We start from the raw sequence: 23,880 nt of genomic DNA, 5'->3' as shown, positions 1-23,880 counted from the left end.
CCCACCCTGTAATTAACCAAGCGTAGCACAGTTTATTGAGAGCGATTAAACAAAAAATGTGAAATAAATGAGCGGATATTAACAGCAAATTGTTCCGTATTCTCGTTATAGTTGATGTTCTACAATAACATTAATAAACAGATCATAAACATGTCGTATGGTAAGTATGTTTAAATTAATAACATAATTTTTAGTTATAATTTATTTTATACAGATATTCATCTAGGCCCAACTGCTAGCTAATTTGCCTAGCTAGGCCTATAACTACATCCTATCCTATATCTCCCAGGTTACGGGTAAGGCAAAATTGCTGTAGGAAAATTGATTTAAACGGTTAGCCTATTGTTATGTAAATCGTAAAGGAAATAACTAATATTTTATTATTTAACACAGGATTGCCTGTATGTAACAAAGCTAATTTATTATATTGAAATATTCATGAATAGAATTATTTTTAATTTTTTAAATAATACTTAATAGTAAATACAATATATATCTGTGTTTCCAGTTCGTATAGCCATGTGTATTATAATACTGTAAATCAATACTCTAACAATAATTAACATTTAACTTTTTTTCAGGTTTTTTCTGTGTAAATTAGTGCATCAGTGAATTTAACACGTCCTTCAAATAATTAATTTATATAAAATAGGACTACATATTTATTACCTCATATCAATTTTTAATACTAATTAAATTACATTTCAATTTAAATATTAAATCTTTTCCAAATAAATGTCAACATGAAGTTTAAACTATTAATTTTTGATGTGCAATAAATTTGTTTATGATCATTCCTTATTGTATTCAAACAAAATACCAACATTGATTTCCTGTTTATAACAACTATTTAACTGAATAAATAATTATTAAATACTAAATATGGCACAACCAAAAGGAAATGTAGGGTATATGTTTGTTGGTGATAAGTCTATAGAATTCTACCGTGATCCAATTACGTTCGTGAACAAACAGATGCAGGAACACGACACTCGGATCTTTCAATCTAGACTTCTAAACAAACCAACAATATTTTTGGGAACAATTCAAGGTGTCCAGGATTTAGTTGGAGGTAAATAATATTTGAGTATTCGGTCATGTATCATAGGCTAAAGATGGGGTTAATCCTACCCCTTAAACTTTACCAAAATGTGTTTATCAAGAGAGTGAAAAGGCCAAAGAAGAAGCGAAAAACTGCGTAACTTGTCCTACATAGAATATGTATCTGTCCTGAGCGGAAACTGCCCGTCCGCTCCACGTTATTTGTAAATGGTCATAAGGAATAACATTCTTATATTTTTATTACCATTACCGCTCGTCTGTGTTAATTGGCCTTAATATAGATACGAATGCAAATTAATTAAGAGTGTTATAAATTGTAATCAATATTATTTATTGAACTAATGGTCTCATCTCAATTTTTCTCAGAATGCAGTCATAACTTTGAAATGGGTTATAAAGTGTTTATGCATGGTCTCTATGGCGATAATGTTGTATTCTCGGAAGGAGAGGAAGCTAAACGACTTAGAGACGTCCTTCATTGTATATTTCAACCTGATAACGTGCAACAATTTAACAACAAACTGCAAGATCTCATTGTTAAGCACTTTAGTCACATGGACACAGGGTAATTTGCAGTAAAAAATAAGCCTACTATTATTTAAAGATGTATTGTCTCCCGAAAACATGAAAAATGAAGATGAATAAAATCAGTTTTAATAAAGTTGTTCACTGTAAAAAAAAAGCCAAAAAAAAATTATTATTTTACTTATAAAAAGACAACAAAAAATTTTTTGTAAACCATTGTATGGCAGACAATTTAACTATTTCTTTCACAAAATTACATTTTTTTCATATAAATAATTTTTTTCAATCCAGTTTTTGGTCAAAGTGAATAACTTTTACGTAACATTAAAATGGCATTTATTATTTTTTTTAAATTGTTTTTTTTTTTTCAATATATCTTTAAACAGACCATAGAGATGAACAGACTGAAATAAACAGCAAATGAGTTGAATGGGAAAAATAAAGTTGATTGACTGTTCTATTCAATGTGGTGGATTTCAGTAGTAGTCATTTTGACTGTTTCTTTCTTTGTTTTTCATAGCACTGAGATCTCTGCATATGAACGATTCAAACATTTTGCTACAGAACTTTCCTTTAGTATTTTCTTAGATGTTGTTCCTGATCACTCGGATGAGGTCAACGAACTACTTAGCCAGCTTATAACTACCCATTGGCATGGTAATTATTTTCAGTGTTTTGTACAGTAGTAAACACTAGTAGATATAAAGCTGTCTACACTATCAAACTAGTTTGACAAAAAAAGTGTGATCTACCCAAATATGGTAGTGATATGCCCAGATATGGTAGTGATATGACATCATCATATCCATACATGTGCTCATCACATTTTTTTATCATAAAAAGTTTGATAGTGTAGACAGAGCTTTTGAATATTGAAATTAGCAACAGATAAAAATTGGTCAAAATGAAGGGTTGTTTCCTATGTATTAGCTGGTACATTTCCTGTCTTATTTTAGCTGTTAGTGTTTCTTAAACTCTCTTCAATAAATTTGATATGTATACATATTTCTTAATCCTATATTTAATAATTTATATTTGTATAAACACTACTGATGCTCCTTTTCATTCATACATCAACTGTTTAAGATAATTTAAACATAAATTGATTAATCAGAACAAGAAAATAAATAAACTGCTAATAATCATTTCAAAACAGGCTTAGACTGTGTATTGTACCAGGGAAGAGTGACCCTGGTTGTACCCAGAATATTAGCAAATATTAATGAAATTCAAACAATTTTCTTTCTAGGTATTATTTCCGTACCGTTGAGCTTAAGAATGCCTTATTGGGGATCCAAATCTGGATACAACAAAGCTGTAGAGGCTAAGGTACTGTATTTTGTCCAATAGATGAAATTATTTCAATGATAAATATATTTATTACGGGTCGTAGCACAAGGCTCATTAATATTTATGATGCTCATGACTATCACATAATTACCTTTTTAATTACCTCAAACCAAACATCGTAAAACGTTATTCCGGAGTGAACACAATGTACTATTTACATATTTAGCTTTCAGGAATAATCATTTAAAATGTATTTTGTAATTCAAATAATCAATTTTTCTGGTTGATTTTGCGATTTAATGATTATTTCAACGCATTATTTGTTTTTTCAGGGTAAACTTATAGAAATAATCAGAGATCGTTTAGAAAAAGCAAATAAAGGAGATTTTCTTCATCGGATAACTGAAGCTGGCTTTCAGAATCAAACTGAAGTTGAAAATCATTTGTTGTTATTCATATCTGCCTTAGTTCCAAAGGCATTTGCTTCCATTTTAACATCCTTCACGTTGGCTTTGTCAGGTCAAGATAAGGTGGGTAGCTGTATTGAAGAAGTTCTCAAACTTGCTTGTTGACATGTTTGCCATATTATGCAAAAATCTTCAAAATGATGTCATAGGGTATCAGTGAACCTACTAGATGTGTAATTAAGATACATATTAATACCACAATTAATGAACACCATAATTCATGTGTTACAAATTACCAAACACACCGCCAATTCTTCACTATCATTACCAATTTACCATCTGCACTACAAATTTACCATCATCACCACCAATTCCTACATTATATTACAAATGTTTCATCAGACTGCTACCATGGCCCCAATACCTCAACTTTCACCCAATACCTCAACTTTCACCCAATACCTCTACTTTCACCCCAATAATAAACAATAAATGAATGATAATTTTTTTATTTTTTCATTCTAGTCTTCACAGCGTCACCAAGCCTGTGTAGACAGCAAATATTTAGATCATGTTCTACTAGAAGTTCAAAGGTTATGGCCACCATTTTTCGGAGGCAGACGTCTAACTAGAAAAGTAAATGTGAACTGTTTTTCTGTTAGAAACTTTTAAAATTATAAGTTGATTCAGTGTTTGGCATTAAAGATATATTGCCCCCTCTGAAAAATAATTTTTTTAACATTTTTGTTGTTGAATACAGTATTGTCACATAATAGTTATTTACTTTGACCAAAAATTGGATTGAAAAACAAATTATTTAGCTGAAAAAACTGTAATTTAAAGCAAAACATAATGGGTTTTTGGTTGAATTTACTGTAACCATTTATTTAGTCTTTTTCTAAGTGATTAACTTTATTAAAAGTCTGATTTAATTAATCTTCATTTTTCAAGTATTTGGGGGACAATACATCTTTAAATGTTCGTACTGTGTACATTTTAGTTGATTCAGTAATCTTGAATATATACAGCCGTAATCATTTCTGTTTCTCCTCAGAGTTGTGTCTTAGATGGAATACAAGTACAACAGGGTACAGCTGTCATCTATATGACCCACGCAGCACACAGAGACCCTAAAGTTTTTCCAGATCCAGAAGAATTTAAGCCAGAAAGATGGGAAGAAAAGTAAGACATTTTGTAATACATTAATACAATTAAATTTTGTAGTTGATTTGACAAGCATTGAGATTGTTTTATTGTTTATTCTAACAGTGGAGATGAATTGGAAAAACTATTGTGTTGCTATGGTGGTGGAAAAAGAAAATGTATTGGCATACAACTCATAAAGAAAATAATTAAGGTAGAGTATTCAATGTTTTCAGAAGATTTTCTCTTTTAACTGTACATTTACTAACCAATCATTTGTAACGCACAAACTATTATTATTGGCGGCATATAATAAAGTGAAGGTAATGACTAGGCTTGAATTTGTAAAGAAAAAGGATAAAGAATTTGAAATTGACTTATAAAACTCAAGTATTCGTTCCTGTATCTTTTGTTTAAACAGGAAGTTTGTACATTTATGCTTAGCAACTATGACTGGACTGTATCAAGTGATCAGGATCTTGAATACAAATGGTTACCTGTGTCGCGACCTAAAGGTCAATTGATGGCCCGGTTTGTAGAGAAACTTGCATAAATTAAAATGGACGTTCTCATGGACAAACTAAATTCTACTGGTTATTTTTTTTTTTTTATTATTTAATCATAGAGATATTATACTATAATATCTCTGTTTTAATATGCAACCTAATTTGACTATATTTTTATTTTATTTATAGTATTTTTTATTTGGCTCCTCCAAGCATTATTTAAAGACCAGGAAAATTAAAGATAAGAGGCTGTGCAATTTTTAAATATATGTTTTAATCAAAGGTAACTTGTTACAAAATTGTGTAAAATATTCGTACAATGTCACATATTTGAATTGAATTGAGATATACAGTATATACATATAAATATATATATAAACGTATATTGAGGCAGTTTTAACTTATTTGATCTTGATTTTTTTCTATATCCTGCCTATGCAGCTCTTTGATTTATATATATATATATATATATAAATCCAAAGACAAATTACTGAAAAAATGACAATGCTGTGGGTATCAGTGGCTGGATCTCAATGGAGATACAAAATAAAAGCGAAAAGCTAAATCAAAACGAGAAGTAAAACAGCCAGAAAAGTTAGCAGAGCTTTCGGGCAACACTAGCCCTTCATCATATATATATATATATATAAATGTGTAATATAGACATATAATATACAGTACCGCTCAATTTATTATTGCAATATATATGTTACTGATAACTCCTGTACTAAACAATTTTCAATGTGCAATGAATTGTTTGTGCTGTTAGTGATGTATTTAGATACTGCTCATACCGTGCTCACAATTTTACGCACACTGTTTCATCTGCCGACAACTTCACCTAACATCAATTTATATAAAAAAGTATATTTATTTATTGTCGTGTTATTAAAGTATCAAGTGTTTCAGTAAATGTGTTTTATAATGGCCAAGTGTGAGTATGATTTGATGTAGCAGTTGCTAAAATGAATGTTGCAACTTGTGTAACTTTGATCTGAAAGTTTTGAATTATTAAATATGTCTGCCACGAGCTTTAAAGACACCAAGGTAATAAGAAATTCAATAACTACTTGTACATTTATTGTTTCATATGTTTTTACATTCGGTATTACCAGGTGTACAGACTTCTATTATAGTATAAAGTGTTAGGGTACCGGACAGACTTTGGTATGGACATTTTGGCCATGCAACTTTAGGCAGGTTACCTAACTTTGTAAACTGGTTAGGCTACCACATTCTGGTATAGACTGTTAGGTAAAGGCATACTACCCAACTTTTGTATAGACTGTTCTTAAGTACACTTTAGTGTAAGTTAGGTAGCACACACAACCTCACTGGTGGTGTATAAGCTGACTAGACGTTCAGCCTCTCGCTGACCTGACAACAATGCACCTTGTGTCGTTGAATAGAGAGTCCTATGAGTTGCTTCCCCAGCGAATAACACCTGGAACAAAAAATGTCATTTTTAGAATACATACTGCAGTTTTTTGTATGTTTAAAGCTCTGTCTATACTATCAAACTGTATGTGACAATAAAATGTGATGTGCCCATATATGGATATGATGATGTCATATCACTACCATATTTGGGCATATCACTCCCATATTTGCGTATATCACACTTTTTTTTGTCAAACTAGTTTAATAGTGTAGACAGAGCTTTAAAAGTGTTTATTTAAATGTTATACATACCCTTGGTATAGTAACTCCCTCACTATTTGTAACATAAAGAGGTTCGGCCAATCTATCAAAATCCTTGCCACTACTACCCACTGCTACATAGGAGTACGCACCCCGGAAGTATGGATTTGTATTCCATGAAGTCGTCAGCACCTCAATGGGTTCTGGGATTGAAGAATCTTTCAAGAGTTCTCTTAAAAGGTCTGGATATAGAACAAATTGGAGATATTAGATAAATGAAAGTATGCTAGGTTTGCACTGTCTACACTATCAAACTTTATGTGACAGAAAAATGTGATGTGTGGTTATACATGGACATGATGATGTCATTATCACTATCATATTTGGGCATATCACTTCCATATTTGGGCACATCACACTTTTTTTGTCAAACTAGTTTGATAGGATAGACAGAGATTTAGGCTATGATGCTTTGTTTTATAGGACACTGAGTGACCGTTAGGAATTAAGACCATTAATGGGTTTTGCAACAACTTTAAAATGGCACTGTTGAATCACATATCAATTTGAATACTGTACCTGTACATTTTGTACTTATAACGTCATCTTCTAAACTCTCTGCATGCAATGCTGATTCACCTGATAACCAAACTACCAGTGTATTCGATACTAAAGGATGTACAGCAAACTCAAATATCTTTCTGTACCAAGTTCCCTTCAAATAATAATAATAATAAAACATTCATTTTAAAGTCATTTATACCATATTATTATTAGGATTTAAGAAAGCTATGGGAGTATTATAGGGCTTCTCTTTGGTATAAGATAAAGAACACACTGCAAATATAACCAACGGAACTCACAAGGGTGAATATATTTTCGGTGGGCAGTACTAGCGACCATCACACCACTATTCTTTAACATGCAGGTTAATAGTCAAGAATATCTACTTACGTAAGATACAATGACATTTTTTAAAACTAGTAGTGTTAAGAAAAATTAATCTTACCGCTGTTAACTCATCAATCCTGTTGACTGCATTTCCAGGTATCCTGTCCCACAGGGGCGTAACGCTTGTAAATATATCTTTCCAAAATGAATTTTCGTACCTTAGATGAATCTTTGTTATATAACTGAAACCCATACGGTTAATTACATCATATTTGATTTGCGGTAAGGCAGGCTTAAAAAGAGTTGTTGCATACTTCTTCAGGTGACCCAGGGACTGGGTTGTAATCACATGATCTGCATAATACTGTTTGCCATCTTTGCATAGTACAGTCACTCGTTTGGAAGAGCCTGTGAAGTAAATTAATCACTGTCCTATCAGATAGGTAGTACTCCCCCTGATACAGGGGCTATTTTGTAAACCAGTTCAACAAGGTAATCACCTACTCGTCTTGAATGATGAACTGGGTTCTTTAAAGTACACATGGGTAAACTGTGTACACTACACCTATGGTTTGTAGTCCTTAGCTGAGATTAAGATTTTAATAATGAAAATAAAGACACAGATATTCATATGGGAAGTTTGTGACCACCAAATGAGGCTTAAAATGATGCTTACAGTCCTTCCTAAGGGACCCCCAGTCTGTCATTTCCCTGTTGTATTATTATGTAAATTCCTTTTCTACTGTCACTAGGTCTACTTGAATGTAGATCTGCCTGAATGAAGTACTGTACCTTTAGAAATGCTGTCATCCACTGTTGGGTCATCATTCTCCCATTTTATTTCTATAACAGGTGTGTTATAAATAACACAATCTTTTGGTAACTGTTTCAACATCTCTTCTATTACCTGTAAATAGCCCCCTCTGACAACCATGTCATGGTCTTTCATCTCGTCATACTCTCCGTAATCTGCCAATAATAATTCATACAAACTGCTGCAGCCGCAGTGACAACATTCATCAAATGATAACACTTGAAAAATGCTACTCGCAGTGTTTTCATCTTCGGTCGTTAATCCGAGTTTTCTCAATTCCAAGAGAAACTGCTGTTGTAAGAATTGACCAACTGATATGGCGTCATTCTTTCTTTGTCCATTAGTTGATTTATTGTGGCAGAGACTCGCAGCTTCTTTGTACAATATTCTTTGGAAAAGTCTGGAAACAAATATTTGAAAGAAAAAAAATTAGTCAGGGCCGTAGTCAGCATGAGCAGACAAGGCACTCGCCTCGTCTAAAATTGTCAATTTTCAACACCCAATTCACCAGCAAAGATTGTCATATTTTATATTAATATTTAACGGGAACGCATCTTTGCCTCATCTGTTTTTAACCTCTCGCTAGGGCCTTGTCAGTAGGCTTACAAGAAATGCACTCATGCGCCACCTGCAAAAAGTTGAACATGTAATATTTGAATCATTAAAAATGTATCAAACTTCCTACCTTTTGAAAAATATGAAGGTTTCTGGCAATACCTCGTCTCCATTGGTTTTCCAATATTTTGGTAGATGATTGAAAGCATCACCATCTGTGGCATCACCGTCCGTAGCATCACCGTCCGTTAACTCGGTATGCCTTGTAAACAATTCTTTAACTGGATTGTTTTTTGTTGAGTGCAAAAACGTAGCTCCTTTTTCTAAATATTCATTGTCTAAATAAACAATAAAAATACAGAAGCTCTTTATACAAACTATCTAATGTAGTATATTTCTTTTCACTTTGATATTGGCTGACATTCACATACAAACTTTGCAGAATTAGGATTCCTTGCAAAAAAATGTTTTACTCAATTTCATTGAGAACTTTTAAGTTCTTAATGAAATTGAGTAAAACATTTTTTTTAATTTAAATTTTTTTTTTTTTTTTTTTACTCTTTCAGTCTTTCAAATTACTCCTACATATACAGTACAACCCAAAACGGCCTAAACGTACGTTGCCATCAAATAATAATAATAATAGTTCATTCTTATATAGCACATGTAAGCAAGCTCTCAATGCGCTGAACATTATTAATGGTCTTTCACACCTGTTCCGGCACGGTTCCGGTCCGGCGAATCGAACATCAATGTCATTTTCACGCGGCTATGCGCCAATCGATATGCGCGTAGCCGGAACAGGTGTGAAAGACCCTTTACCCCAGTCATTTTTTGGATCAAACACGTATGGAAACATACACATACAACCCAAAACGGCCTAAAGAGTGCTCAAGGCGCGTTAAAAAAGTCAATATACAATATCTGGCTTAATAATACGCAATGTCTTTGAAAATCCGTCACCATTCTGTCGCGGTCCCGGACCCCTACCTCCATCAAACCAACCTACCTGACAATTGAATCGAGTGTATTCGTCCACCTGGTCTTGATAACGCTTCTAAGATCGTTACCTTACAATCCGGTAAACACTCAGTCAACTTCAGTGCAGCACTAAGTCCTGCGATACCAGAACCAATAACAATAATCTGACTAGGTATGTTGTTCATTTCTCCTTCCATTTTGCTTTAAATACTGTACTTCTATATATTATTGTATTATATTTATCTCTTTAAATAGTTTGTTTAGTTTCTACCACATGTTGAAATATATATTTTTTTTTTTGCTGGTTAGGCTTATCCCCACACCAGGTGATTTATGAAAAAGTGCTCAAGGGTTCAGAAGTATAAATAAACAGATTCATTCTAGTTACATAAATAAAAATACACAAACAGTTAGCTTAGCTGGTTAAAAATTGATATTTATTTACAATAAAACATTTGTCTTTTCATATGTATTATTCTCTGTGTCATTATTAAAAGCAGGTTCAAGAAAACTGGACACTCTTGGGCCAGCCCATCTTGAACAAAATGCCGAAGGGTTGACCATGGAAAAAATAATGCATAGGGCTTTTTTTTTTTTTAATTTTTTTTTTTTTTTTTTTTTTATTTCATTTTTTTTTTTTTTTTTTAACCATATTTAATGAGGGTGATCCATCCAGCTAATCTGATTATTAGGGACCCTCAGATGTTCACAAGACAACTATATACACAAGATGCTCTACATAAACAAAGTCTTATTACAAGTCTTTGGGAGTGGAGTTGTAATTTGGTCCTTAGAAAAAATCCTGACATGTGACGGGACTTCAACCCAGGACCCTTGGAATGGTAGCCAAGCATCATAACCACCAAGCCACAACTCCACTCCTAAAAGTAAACTTAGTTTTCCGATTAGATAAAACTATATTTTCAATAATTGTATATTAAGTAAATATATGCTTTCGGAAACTGTGACATCAGATTGGGTAAGTAGTTTGGGGTTTAAAAGTATAAGGTAAGTAGTTTGGGGTTTAACAGTATATAGTAAGTAGTTTGGAGTTTAACAGTATATGGTAAGTAGTTTGGAGTTTAACAGTATATGGTAAGTAGTTTGGGGTTTAACAGTATATGGTAAGTAGTTTGGGGTTTAACAGTATATGGTAAGTAGTTTGGGGTTTAACAGTATATGGTAAGTAGTTTGGGGTTTAACAGTATATGGTAAGTAGTTTGGGGTTTAACAGTATATGGTAAGTAGTTTGGGGTTTAACAGTATATGGTAAGTAGTTTGGGGTTTAACAGTATATGGTAAGTAGTTTTGGGTTTAACAGTATATGGTAAGTAGTTTTGGGTTTAACAGTATATGGTCATTCTACATACATGCAGTATATTTTATTACTGTACTTTGCCATAATATAGTGTTCAATACTAATTATAATATAGTAGTACTGTATTGCACTGGGAAATACAAAACGTATCATTTTAAAATACAAAAACATGTCCACAGTGAAAAGTACTGTAATAGAATTGACAAATATTGGACATTTTACTGGTAAAGGCTCGCCAATTGTTTAGCCACTCGCTCGCCTGAGAGGAATGCACCGTGGGCAGTAGAGTAAAAAGTCCTGTGAGTTGCCTCGCCAGAAAAAAACACCTATAAGACAAATGAAGCAATAAGGCACAATTAAAATGCTGGGAAAACAAGTATATAATTCCAGGCCAATAAGGCCACTCAAGCCAATTTTCAATTTTCATGATCGTTTTGATACCAGGTGTGGATCCCGGTATTAGCGGTAGGCGTGCACCCTTTCCCCTCCCAGCTAAGATGAAATTATGAATGTTATATGCTAGCACTCCACCTGGATACATGGTCCATGGCTGCACCATAAAAACATTTTATGTTGCGTACTGTAAAACTTTATTTATTTTTGGTATAGGAAAAAGTGGTTTAGTGTACAGAATGAACTAACCCTTGCTATATCAACACCCTTAGTATTTTCAACATAAAGAGGTTCTGCTAGCCTATCACAGTCCTCGCCACCACTACCAACAGCTACATAGGAGTACGCTCCCCTGAAATAAGGATTCGTATTCCATGAAGTTTTTAAAACCTCACAAGGTTCTGGAATTGAAGGGTCTTGCAGGAAATCTCTTAAAAGATCTGAAATTGGAAAGAAAAGGTGAGTTTTCTTTTACTTTGTTCACAACCTTTAGCAGCCTCATGAGTCATGAAACTTGAGAAGTGGGTTGTCTGTTTTCAACAATGTTTGAGAATATTCAATCATAAATCATATGAACATTTCTGGGTTTTTAAAAAATTAATTTATTCTAAAAACAAGACTACATCTATAAAATGTTGCTCAAAATAAGGCCTGCATAATGATACTGAATGCAAATGTTGAGTTTTGTAATACTTGACCTCATTCGTGTGTTAAGAGCCCTTGATATCAGCAGATGTCTGTGTAGTGTTTATATTATTAAAAATCAACTGTAAGAAAATAGGTACCTGTATTATTCAGGTACATGCTTTACTCAATTCACTGACAACTGCTGAATCGACTCTGTCTACACTATCAAATTAGTTTGACAAAAAAGTGTGATGTGCCCAAATATGGCAGTGTTATGCCCAAATGTGGTAGTGATATGACCTCACCATGTCCATATATGGGCACATCACATTTTTTTTCACATAAAATTTATAATACTGAAGTTATGTAACTAATATCTAATTTAATATCAATTTGAATACTGTACCTGTACATTTTGTACTTATAACGTCATCTTCTAAACTCTCTGCATGCAATGCTGATTCACCTGATAACCAAACTACCAGTGTATTCGATACTAAAGGATGTACAGCAAACTCAAATATCTTTCTGTACCAAGTTTCCTTCAAGTAAAGATAAAGAACTGTGTATATTGTTTGAAGGTTTGCATGACGAAATCAAATGTTGATATAAAGTTTGCGGTACACCACGTATATATATATATATATATATAAATCTTTATTCACCAAAGGCAAAACGGTATAAACAAATAGCTTTCGCTAGTCAATGGTTTACACCTAATTAACAAATATAATACTGTTCAGTGCAAACGATTTTGATAATATAATTATACAATAATGTAAAAAAAACACAATAATGATAAAAAGAAAGAGGTGGGCCAGCATTAATCAGTATCTCGATAATAGTAGTTCAGTTATATTTTTTACGAAATTACTTTTTGATGTATTATTTTTTATGTCGAGTGATAAATTATTCCAAAATGTTGTGCCAGTAAACGAAATTCTAAATTGACCTGCCATAGTACGGGCTTTTGGGATAGATAGGTTATTACCTTGTTTAAACCTACAGTAGTAGTTCGTAAATGATCAACTTTACTAAAATAATAACTGATTTGATGTGCAGAGTTTCTATTATATAAATCAAAAACAAAATTAAGTACACATAATTCGTATAGTTTATGAACATCTAGAATATTAAGTTGCTTAAATATTGGAGATGACGAAGCTTTAAAATCAGAAAAAGTTATACACCGCATACACATGTTGCCACAGGTTGTTCTACATCTGTTTTACTTAAACTTTATAAATGTCTTGTTCTTCCCCATACTCAATATTGCTCCCCTGTTTGGTATCCTTATCGTCAATGTCATATTAATAAGATAGAGAAAATTCAAAGAAGGGCAAGTCGATTTATCCTTCATCAACGAATCTTAGATCAGCCATATTCTGACCAATTAACTAGATTGAATTTGATGACAGCCGAATCAAATCGAGATTATTTTACCGTTATTTTTGTTACAAATATATTATATAAATTACAGAATAGTTTTATTTTAAATATGTTGATTATCAATTGTAGGCATTTGGATGTTCTGACTTTTAAACATCTTGCATCCAAAACTGATAGTGGAAAGTATTGTATCCCAACCAGATTTATTCGTCTGTGGAATGCACTACCGGTCAATATTACAGACGCCTTTGTTTGCGGAAGTTGGGTACAATTTAAAAACATGTTAATGGACCACTTTAAAAACACTATGCCTCTTTAATGTATATAATCATAGTATTTATATTACTTATTTACATTGTTTTATGTTTTATTGTATGCTTTGAGTGCTGGTGTGGCACGCCTTATGGCGACAGTGGTCCTTCGACCTCTTTTGCCACTCCTTGGCACACTCAAAGTCTATGTATTGTTTTAATTGCTAAAATTAATAAAATAAAAAAATAAATAAATATGTTTTATACGTGCTACCCCAAACTTCTATGCCATAAGTGATACTTGGTTGAATAAACATTTTATATAATAAGATTAATATATTTGTGGGTACAACATATCTTAGTTTAAATAAAATGCCTGCCTTCTTTCTAATGTTGTTTTTAACATCATTAATATGACTATTTCAAATTAAATGTTTATCAATCTTAACACCAACAAACATTACTTCTTCTGCTTCATTAAGTTGTTTATGTTTTACGTATATGTTACCGTTAGTAGAAACATTTTTATTCCTGTTACAGAATACAATATAATTTGTTTTACCAACGTTAATAGTTAATTTGTTTGCATTGCACCATTCAATGACATGTTGAAAATTATAATTATAGAGAGATCAATATTATTGCCAGAGAAATCATGAAATAAATTAGTATCATCTGCAAACAGCCTAAATTTAAAAAAATTAGTAGAATGAGAAATATCATTTATGTAAATCAGAAACAGGATATAGCTCTGAAATAAACTGTTTAGTTTCTCGACGTTTCGATCAACATACTTTTATTGTCCTCAGAATTGATCAAAACGTCAAGAGAAACTCAACAGTTCTTTTCAGAAAGAAGGAAAACGAAAACAAGAATGACTTGGAGGGATAACATTAATTAAGACATGAATAAAAATGCCATTCTACCAGCTTCTGGATACCGCCAAAAATGGAAGGACTTGGTGCAGCACTTTGTATCTCACCTACTACGTCCCTACGATTTTCTAGGTCATGGGACAACTAGAAATATTGTATTTTACTCAATTGAACAAAACCAATACATTTTAAAAGCAAGTTGAAAGTAAATAAATAAATGTTTTTACTTTCATGGATGTTTCAGTTTCAGTTTCTACTTCATGTACTCTGTCCCATAATAAGTAAAGACGAGTGAATCTATTTGTCCAAAAAGGAGTCTTGTATCTTAGAAAGATCTTTGTAATATAGTTAAAGCCCATGCGATCAATAGCATCAACCTTCACTTTTGGTAGAGTCGGTTTAAACAAGGTTTTTGAATTTTCCTTCAGGTGGCCTAGAGATTGAGTTGCTATCACATGGTCCGCATAATACTGATCACCATTTTCACATAATATAGCAACTGGTTTAGAAGCTCCTAAAAACATAAATATTATATTATTAATATACCATTATTAATAGTTGGAAAGAATTTTTCAATTACCTTAGACTTATGACTTCATATGGAGATACTTTTATGTTGAGTTTGGTTTTGTAACTTTGTCAAGGTTTAGGTCCAGGTGACAAAATAAATTTTACAGATGTTGAACATAACATAATAGTCCTAGGTCCTCAAAAATCAAGGGTTCCCTATTACACAAGGCCATTGACCTGTAAAGCTGTAAAGATCATAACTCCAGGATTTTGAAATAGAGCCTAAATATGTCAAATTTTAGGTGCCGAAATGAAATTAGTGTCCTATCTTTTGTATTACAAATAGCAAAATTTAGGAGGGTGGGCAGGTCGGTTGGGTCCCCTTGAATCCGCCTATAGTTCATACCTGTTCCGCTTCACAGAACTATAAAAAAGAAAGACAGCATCATTTCCTGTTCCATTTCATGGGAAATGAAAGTTAAACAAACCATTATTATTTTTGACGTCTTTCCAATGCACTTCTTTTACAGGTGAATTGTACACAACAGAATTCTTAGGAAGACTCTCAAGTAATCGGTCAACAGCTTGCACGTAGCCGCCTTGAACTCGTAAATCACCGCCTCCAAGAGCCCTGTATTCGCCAAAATCCTGTAGGTCTAAATCGAGCAAACTATTGCACCCACTTATACAGCATTCAAGTAGCGACTTATAGTGAAAAATGCTATTTGCCATTTCTTCACAGTCTATCGAAAGTTTACGATCTTTTATTTCTCTCTGAAATCCTTTCTCTAAAAATTCACCAACTGATTGAATTCCATTAAGTGGTTTGTTGTTATAATATAAGAATTCGGCTTCATCTCTTAGTTTTAGATAAATTCTGACAAAAATAAAATCAATAAAATTTGGTTAATCTTTCAATGGTATTTATGCTTACTGTACAGTAAGTATAAAGTTTAATCTTTGGCACAAAACCCACCTTTCGAATAATTCAACTATTTCTTTAGAAACTTCTTCTCCATTGACTTTTGCATACTTTACCAAAGTGTTGAAGTTTTTTCGTTTTTGTTTTCTTATTAGACCAAGAATTGGATTATTTTTTACTCCATGGATCCAGGTGGCGCCGCATTCTATGAATTCATTCTCTGAAAATTAGAGACGATACATTTTCTTGATTGATAGTGTGTGTGCAATTAAATACAATAATTAACGATGCAATAAAATAAATAAAAATAAAATAAAACAACAGAATATATATATATATAAATCGACTACTTGTAGTTGAGATACTTAAAAAAACTTACCACCAATTTCCCATGATTTAACCCGTCCTCCTGGTCTTGAAAGGGCCTCTAAAATTGTGACTTTGCTGTCAGGAAGACTCTGATTTAACATCCTTGCTGCACTTAAACCAGCCAGTCCTGCGCCAATAATGATAATCACAGGCCCATTTTGAGCCATTTTGCTTCTTTTCCAAATTCTACCACTAGCGCGCCACCTAGAAGACACGTCCACCGTGGAGTACCTCCTTCCGTCCCAGAGAGAAAAGGCCTAGCCTACTTGGCCTAGCCTCAAATGGTTATTTATATATTATAAATAAACAAAACTCATATTTTACCTATGTAATGTTAAAGATTATACGTTAAAATAAAATTATATATAATAATATATTAATATAATGCACTTTATTTTAGTAAATTGTTGTAAAAAATAGACTTACTATAAATTGCCGACAATTGTGTTGTCACGGTCTACTGCACATCGATTACGTAATTCTCTTATCTGACATCCAGTTACTGAGCAAGCTAGTTTGACGGGCATCCGGACTAGTAGCTCGCCGTGATCGTATAGTGGTTAGTACATTGCGTTGTGGCCGCAATAACCCAGGTTCGAATCCTGGTCACGGCATTGATAAAACAATGTCACGGCAATGGTCCTTCTTTTGTGTGTTTCTTTTTTTTTAAAGTTAATTAATTCTATATATTTTTTATAAATATTTTAGCATGCTTGTATTTGTTAATATTACCATGGAGTAAAGAATCTTTACTCCATGATATTACACATTTTTTCTAATATTTATTTGTAGGCCCATACTACAAACATAAGATTACGAACCAATTATTCATGAGAAAAAAGTACAAAATAATATTTTCATTAGAAACGAAGTAATTCCTCAATTAATGATTATCCTATTAAGTATTTTAACCTTAGACCTGGCTGGACCAAAAAAAAACCAGTTAGTGTGAATCGATTAAAACATTATAACCCACACGAGTTTGCAATCATCTCGTTGAATTAACATTTTCTTTTTTTTAACATTTTGTCAATTAACAAGACCTCGATTAAAGTAATGTGATTTATCATGCACTATAGCTCTGTTTGTGAATCACGTATGTAAGTTAAGATACAAAAACGAAAGCCAATCATTTTACAAGTAAATTATTTTACATTAAGACTGTATTTGTCATCATGTTGACATCGGCGGACCGTTTTATGAAATCTGTTTCTTTCATCTTTTTTACGATCATGTTCAAATTAAGCAGCATTAACGGAGAAGAATCCAATGGTATGTTATTCTTTTAGTTGACCAGCCCATAGAGCTAGGTTTAGGTCCAGGAACAGTGACGACATGAGGCCCCTGGTTTAGGAACAGGAGCCTAGGAACCTTGAGTGCCCCTCCAACGCTGGAGTCCTCGGGCGTTTTTATTAATTTTTTTCGGAATATTTTAATGCCTATTTTTATCGTCTGGCCACTGCTCAGGAGCCCCCATGAGCTCCCGGGGCCCCTGGGTTTAGCCAGCAAGCGTTCATAGCCGTTACGCCACTGTCTAGGAAAATGTAATAATAATGGTGTAAGCCTACATATTAGATAAATAGTTCCATCCTCTATATTATATTTTTTTATTTCTAATAATCGAATCAGTGATTTGTCTTGCCTTTTTGAAAATCTTCTCAAAATATTCGTTTTTACAGAATGTTTAAATGTACAGTACCAATCATCAACGTACCGTGTAAATATTATAACCAACACGTCAACAGAAAATTGGATGGATGTCAGAGACATCTGCGAAACATCTGGTGGTTACCTTGCCTGTCTCACCACCTCTGATGAGTTAAAGTTTGTGGTGAGCACACTTCTTGATTTTTGCCCAAGAGGTAAATACGGGATTGGATTTTGGCGCCAAGCGGGCCTGGATCGTGCACTAGACACAAACTGGAAGTGTGACGGGAGTGGTACTACTTTTGACAACCTGTTGACACCATGGGCAAGCAATAACCCAAGGAGCGATAATGGCGTAGATGCTGGAACAAGAATAAGAGCGGATAATGTTGAAATAAAAGATATTAATACAGATGAGCCGTTTTTAGGTCTTAACGAGGGATACATTTGTGAATATGGTACGGATTGTATTTTATTTTCGATTTTAAAAAACACCACAGAAGACTGACGCCAAAATGGGTACAATAATTGGTAGTATTGACGCCAACACGATTTTTTTTAAATACCTAAATGCAATAAATTACCGCACAGGGTCGTCGGGTGGGGGTTGTCGGTTCAGTTCCAACTTTTTCTAATTTAGGCCTAGAACTGCATTTTTAGTAAAGTACTTTTGGGATCATTTATCATGATGTTTTGAAGGTATTTTAAACTGAAATGTGTATTTAATGTATTTAATTAATTTTCTATATAGAAGCAGTAGACCAAGCAGTAGACCTGCCGGTGTATTTTCAATCCAAGCAACAGTCGTCATCTGGTGATGTCGTGACAATGTTTCCCACCAGATGTGCCATGCAGTGCTTGAGGAGTTCAGATTGTCAGGGATTTCGACTGGATACTACTGGATGTCAACTTGTATATGAAACCAACAATTATTACACAAATAACTATTATAATAAGTTAACGTATAGCCAGAATTAAAACGTTAGAAAATCCTTGTGATAAAAAATATGTAGGTCCATACTTTACAGAAGGCTTAGTATATGGAGCTATAGCTATTCATCGATGTAGCCTAAGTTGTAGCAAGGCATTTTTACCTCATTTTTGTCGTGGCATTTTCCATTCCCCTCTCCATTTTTACCTCTTTTCGTCGTGGCCTTCCTCTCCTCCTTTCTCATGTGGTCATATATGTCACTTCTCACCTTTGCTACCTCATTTTGTCGTTGCATCTCTGGCTTTCTACCTCATTTCATCGTGGCATTCACCTCTCCCCTTCTGCCACCTCATTTCGTCGTGGCATTCACCTCTCCTTTTCCAACACCTCATTTCGTCGTGGAGTATTCCCTCCCCTTTTCTACCACCTCATTTCGTCGTGGCATTCACCTCTCCCTAGCTTTCTACCACCTCATTTCGTCGTGGAGTATTCCCTCCCCCCCCCCCCCCCTCTTTTTACCACCTCATTTCGTCGCGTGGCATTCACCTCTCTCTAGCTTTCTACCACTTCATTTCGTCGTGGAGTATTCTCTCTCCCTTTTTACCACCTAATTTTGTCGCGGCATTCACCTCTCCCTAGCTTTCTACCACCTCATTTCGTCGTGGTATTTCTCTCCTCCTTCCTCATGTTGTCGTGTTATGTCACCTCCCCTTTCTACCACCTCATTTCGTCGTGGCATTCACCACCTCTCCCTAGCATTCTACCACCTCATTTCGTCGTGGAGTATTCCCTCCCCCTTTCTACCACCTCATTTCGTCGTGGCATTCACCTCTCCCTATAGCTTTCTACCACCTCATTTCGTCGTGGTATTTCTCTCCTCCTTCCTCATGTCGTCGTGTTATGTCACCTCCCCCTTTCTACCACCTCATCTCGTCGTGGAATTCACAACTCCCTTTCTATACCTTATTGTGGCATTCCCCCCACCTCATATTCGTCGTGACATTTCCCCTTTAATTCCTACCTCATTCGTCGTAGTAGCATTATGATACAAAAGGGTTTATTCCAATTACTCGCTTCTTATAATTAGTGTATCAATTTAAAATCTAGACCTGGACCAAAACGCAGTTGATTTAAATTAGTTAAATCGATTAAAATATTAAAGCTACACGAGTTTGTAATCATCTTGTTGCTTAAAACCTTTTGTACATTTTGGTCAATTAACAAGACCTCGTTTAAGTAGATAATGCGAATCACCATGCACTATTAGCTATTAGTATAAGATACAAACGACTATAACAACTTGTAAGAATTGGTGTGTTTAAATAAAATCATTTTACATTAAACATGTGTGTTGTCATGTTGGCATTCGAGATTCGTTCCATAAAAATGTTTTCTTTTATTTTCTTCATCGTGTTCAAAATAAACGCCATTATCGGAGCATCTAACGGTATGATATTTTCTTCTTTTATTTTTTTGTTTGGCCTTTTATTGCAAATTACATACCATTAGACCTAGGCTTAATATTATATTTATTACATTTTATAATACATCACCATTATGTTTTTTGTATCGTCTTTGCTATACACTGTGGCGTAACGGGTATGAGCTCAGCCTAAGCCCAGGGGCCCAGGAGCTTGTGGGGGTTCCTGAGCAGTGCCCAGAGGGAAAAACAGAATACTAAAACTAAATATATATCAAAAAAGGCTAAAACGGACAAAAAGGGCCACTTAGGGTTCCTACACCAGGTACGGTACGCCACTGGCTATATTCCTTAGGCAAATTTCCAGGCTCCATTACCTTAGCTCTCTCGTGATAGAACAAGTCCAGGCAAAAATACTTATTTTGTAGGCTTATGTTTAATTCTAATAACCAATTATGGTTCATCATTTTCTTTAATCTGTTTCCAGAATGTTTAAATGTACAGTACCAATCATCAACGTACCGTGTAAATATTTTAACCAACACGTCAACAGAAAATTGGATGGATCTCAAAGACATTTGCGAAACATCTGGTGGTTACCTTGCTTGTCTCACCACATCTGATGAGTTGCAGTTCGTTCTGACCACACTTCTTGATGTTTGTCCAAGGGGTAAATACGGGATTGGATTTTGGCGCCAAGCGGGTCTGGGTCGTGAACTAGACACAAACTGGAAGTGTGACGGGAGTGGTACCACGTTGGACTCCCAGTTGACACCATGGATACTTAGTAATCCAAGGAGTGATAATGACGTAGATGCTGGAACAAGGATAAAAGCGAATTCGATTGAAATAAAAGATATTGATGCAGATGAAGTGTTTGCAGTTGACCTTAATGAAGGATACATCTGTGAATATGGTAGGCTGCTTTTTACTTTCTTACTCAATTTCCGAGAGAATAATGACCGCTTAAATCATTTACTGTAGGGTTTAGGAGGAATAGTACTCGAGGGTCTTTGGTGGAGGATAAAGCTCTGTCTACACTATCAAACTTTAGTGACAACAAAATGTGATGTGCCCAAATATGGTAGTGATAATATGATTAAATATTTGGTAGTAATATAACATCACCATGTCCATATTATGGGCACTAACATTTTTGTCACATAAAGATTGATAGTGTAGACAGAGCTTAAGAAGAGGATAAGGTGGAAGTCGAGTCCAATTTACTAATAATGACCTGCATAAATTTGTTTTTATCATAATTAAAAATTCAGTCTTTGACTGCGATTTGTTGATTTATAAGGAATACAGTACGATGTATAAAAAAAATTAGAGAAGTGAGTTTTTAGTAAGACTTCATCATAATAATGTATCGATTTTTTCCGTAGACCAGCCGGTGTACTTTCAATCCAAGCAACAGTCGTCATCTGGTGATGCTGTGACAATGTCTCACACCAGATGTGCGATGCAGTGCTTAAGGAGGTCAGATTGCCAGGGATTTCGACTGAATGCTACTGGATGTCAACTTGTATATGAAACCAACAATTATGACACAAATAACTACTATAACAAGATAACGTATAGCGAGGATTAACATTTATTTTGACGCCACGGATTATCGTTCGCCTTGCGTAGAGCTACCTTAACGCCGTGCGTTTGAACATACATCTAGTATGCCTCAGACCTCTGGTCAAGGTGGGCACTGGACGAGAGAAGCCCCTGATCAATGTCAGGACCAATTAAGGTGCTTTAAACAGTCCTGGGGTTTGTTTGTATCAAAACCTGTTAGTAGCGGTAATTATCGCTTTTGGTTTCGATTGAATAAAATAAAAAATAAATAAATACCCAGTCCAAACATTAGGGAGTTTTATTGATTTTAGTCATACATCGATACATAAACGAATATTTTGTTTAAAAAGTTATCTAATTATGATGGAGGGCTTCTTAAAATATAATAATAAATATACATATTATAATAATTATGACAATAAAATAAATACTCTATTTTGTATTGTACTGCATTTGTAGTGCCAACATGTTTACAGCAGAATGTAGAATTCCTTCTTTTTATGAATTTTTAAAGAAAGTCGATATAGTTAGAAAATTTACAATACCAAATGGCTAGAATTATTTTGAAGGCACCAAGAAACGTCGCGAAAGCGGCATTGATTGGTGACCTAGGATGGGAGACACTCTACACCATCCAAAATAAATCTAGGATGTCCTATTTTAACAGAATTAAAAATATGGATGACCAAAGGTGGCAAAAACTACTATGTAGATCTATAATGGATGTAGAAGATAAGGTGAAATGGAAGTGGATTAACCATATCAAAGATTTATTATGTAAATTTGATTTAGGAAATAAGTTTAATTTAAATCCGGAAAGTCAATGGTTCAAGAGTTTTACACATGCCAACTCTCTAGAAAATATCAAGGAATGGTTAGAAGGTGCAAAAACAAAGTCAACCCTCTCCGAATATTTGAAATATAAACATGAACCTAAAGCAGAGACATACATGTTTGATATGGTGAATTTTGATTCCATTAGTTTAAAGTTTAAAGCGAGGTCTAACTCTCTTGATTTAGAAGGTAGAAAAAATACATGGTCAGAAAATGAGACTGGTTTTTGCAAGCTATGCAACAATCAGTTAATTGAAACTACAGACCATTTTCTACTTGAATGTTCAAACCTTAAAAATGTAAGAGAAACACATTTTAACTTACTAAAAATGGATTTATTGTATTGTGGTTATGATACATTCTGGGAGAATTTTAGAAGTGGTACAATCGAATACCAACATCATATTTTACTTGATGACCTTTATTTAGAATTTCCATTTGAGAGAATCGGTGAAATTGTAGACTATCACTGTAAACAATACTTAACTGCTGCATGGAGACATAGAAAGACTACACTTAATATATAATATATAAATATTTACCGCCCACCATATTATCTACTAACATTATTTTACCATTTATCTAATTCAATAATATATTATATTTTTATATATTTTTTTTTTTTTTTTTTTTTTTTTTTTTTTCTTCAAAATTATATAATGTAACCTAAATCTAAATAAAATAAATAAATAATACAGTACTAAAAATAAGACTAAATAGTATAATAAAAATTGTATCACATTTAATTAAATTACAAATAACTATTAATATTAAATATAATAAGAACAAATAATCATATAAGAGTTGCATTTATTTTAATAATAACAGTATAATAAATCAATTAGCAATTATATATATATATATATATATTTTTTTTTTTTTTAGTAATAATAATGATAATATATTCGCTTAAAACTTGAAAATATTAATAATACTGATAATAAATAGATAATAACATTAACTCCATCATATAGGTTAAGTATTGTTCGATATGTAAGATTACCTTGTTT

At 33.5% G+C, this 23,880-nt stretch overlaps 2 protein-coding genes and 1 non-coding gene across 4 annotated transcripts; 2 read left to right on the top strand and 1 right to left on the bottom strand.

The window, feature by feature from the left end:
• The first annotated feature begins 44 nt into the window (after positions 1 to 44).
• Positions 45 to 5,974, top strand: LOC140046282 (putative cytochrome P450 120). Of its 2 annotated transcripts, XM_072090864.1 has the most exons (10): positions 45 to 160; positions 899 to 1,072; positions 1,429 to 1,627; positions 2,108 to 2,244; positions 2,837 to 2,916; positions 3,210 to 3,407; positions 3,810 to 3,920; positions 4,339 to 4,466; positions 4,554 to 4,641; positions 4,849 to 5,974. In XM_072090864.1, the coding sequence occupies exons 1-10, from the start codon at positions 115 to 117 to the stop codon at positions 4,978 to 4,980; spliced, it is 1,293 nt and encodes a 430-aa protein (XP_071946965.1). In that variant the 5' UTR covers positions 45 to 114; the 3' UTR covers positions 4,981 to 5,974. The 2 variants fall into 2 exon arrangements, with proteins under 2 accessions (XP_071946965.1, XP_071946966.1); XM_072090865.1 differs by lacking the exon at positions 45 to 160 and having other exon boundaries at positions 744 to 1,072.
• A 40-nt stretch (positions 5,975 to 6,014) lies between these two features.
• Positions 6,015 to 16,936, bottom strand: LOC140046687 (uncharacterized). The gene is made up of 15 exons (XM_072091395.1): positions 16,896 to 16,936; positions 16,480 to 16,793; positions 16,155 to 16,320; positions 15,667 to 16,055; positions 14,896 to 15,182; positions 12,560 to 12,695; positions 11,776 to 11,966; positions 11,356 to 11,459; positions 9,844 to 10,016; positions 8,965 to 9,172; positions 8,258 to 8,679; positions 7,584 to 7,873; positions 7,154 to 7,289; positions 6,626 to 6,816; positions 6,015 to 6,377 (listed from the first exon to the last, which is right to left on the bottom strand). The coding sequence occupies exons 2-15, from the start codon at positions 16,634 to 16,636 to the stop codon at positions 6,246 to 6,248; spliced, it is 2,982 nt and encodes a 993-aa protein (XP_071947496.1). The 5' UTR covers positions 16,637 to 16,793; positions 16,896 to 16,936; the 3' UTR covers positions 6,015 to 6,245.
• A 75-nt stretch (positions 16,937 to 17,011) lies between these two features.
• Positions 17,012 to 17,083, top strand: Trnah-gug (transfer RNA histidin (anticodon GUG)). The gene has a single exon. It is a non-coding gene; the product is annotated as a tRNA-His (tRNA).
• Positions 17,084 to 23,880: the final 6,797 nt, after the last annotated feature.

The sequence above is a fragment of the Antedon mediterranea genome, chromosome 4, assembly GCF_964355755.1.
Source record: "Antedon mediterranea chromosome 4, ecAntMedi1.1, whole genome shotgun sequence".
Classification (NCBI taxonomy): domain Eukaryota; kingdom Metazoa; phylum Echinodermata; class Crinoidea; order Comatulida; family Antedonidae; genus Antedon; species Antedon mediterranea.
Note: the sequence above shows the minus strand (reverse complement) of the source record. Positions and strands in the feature narration are given on the sequence as shown.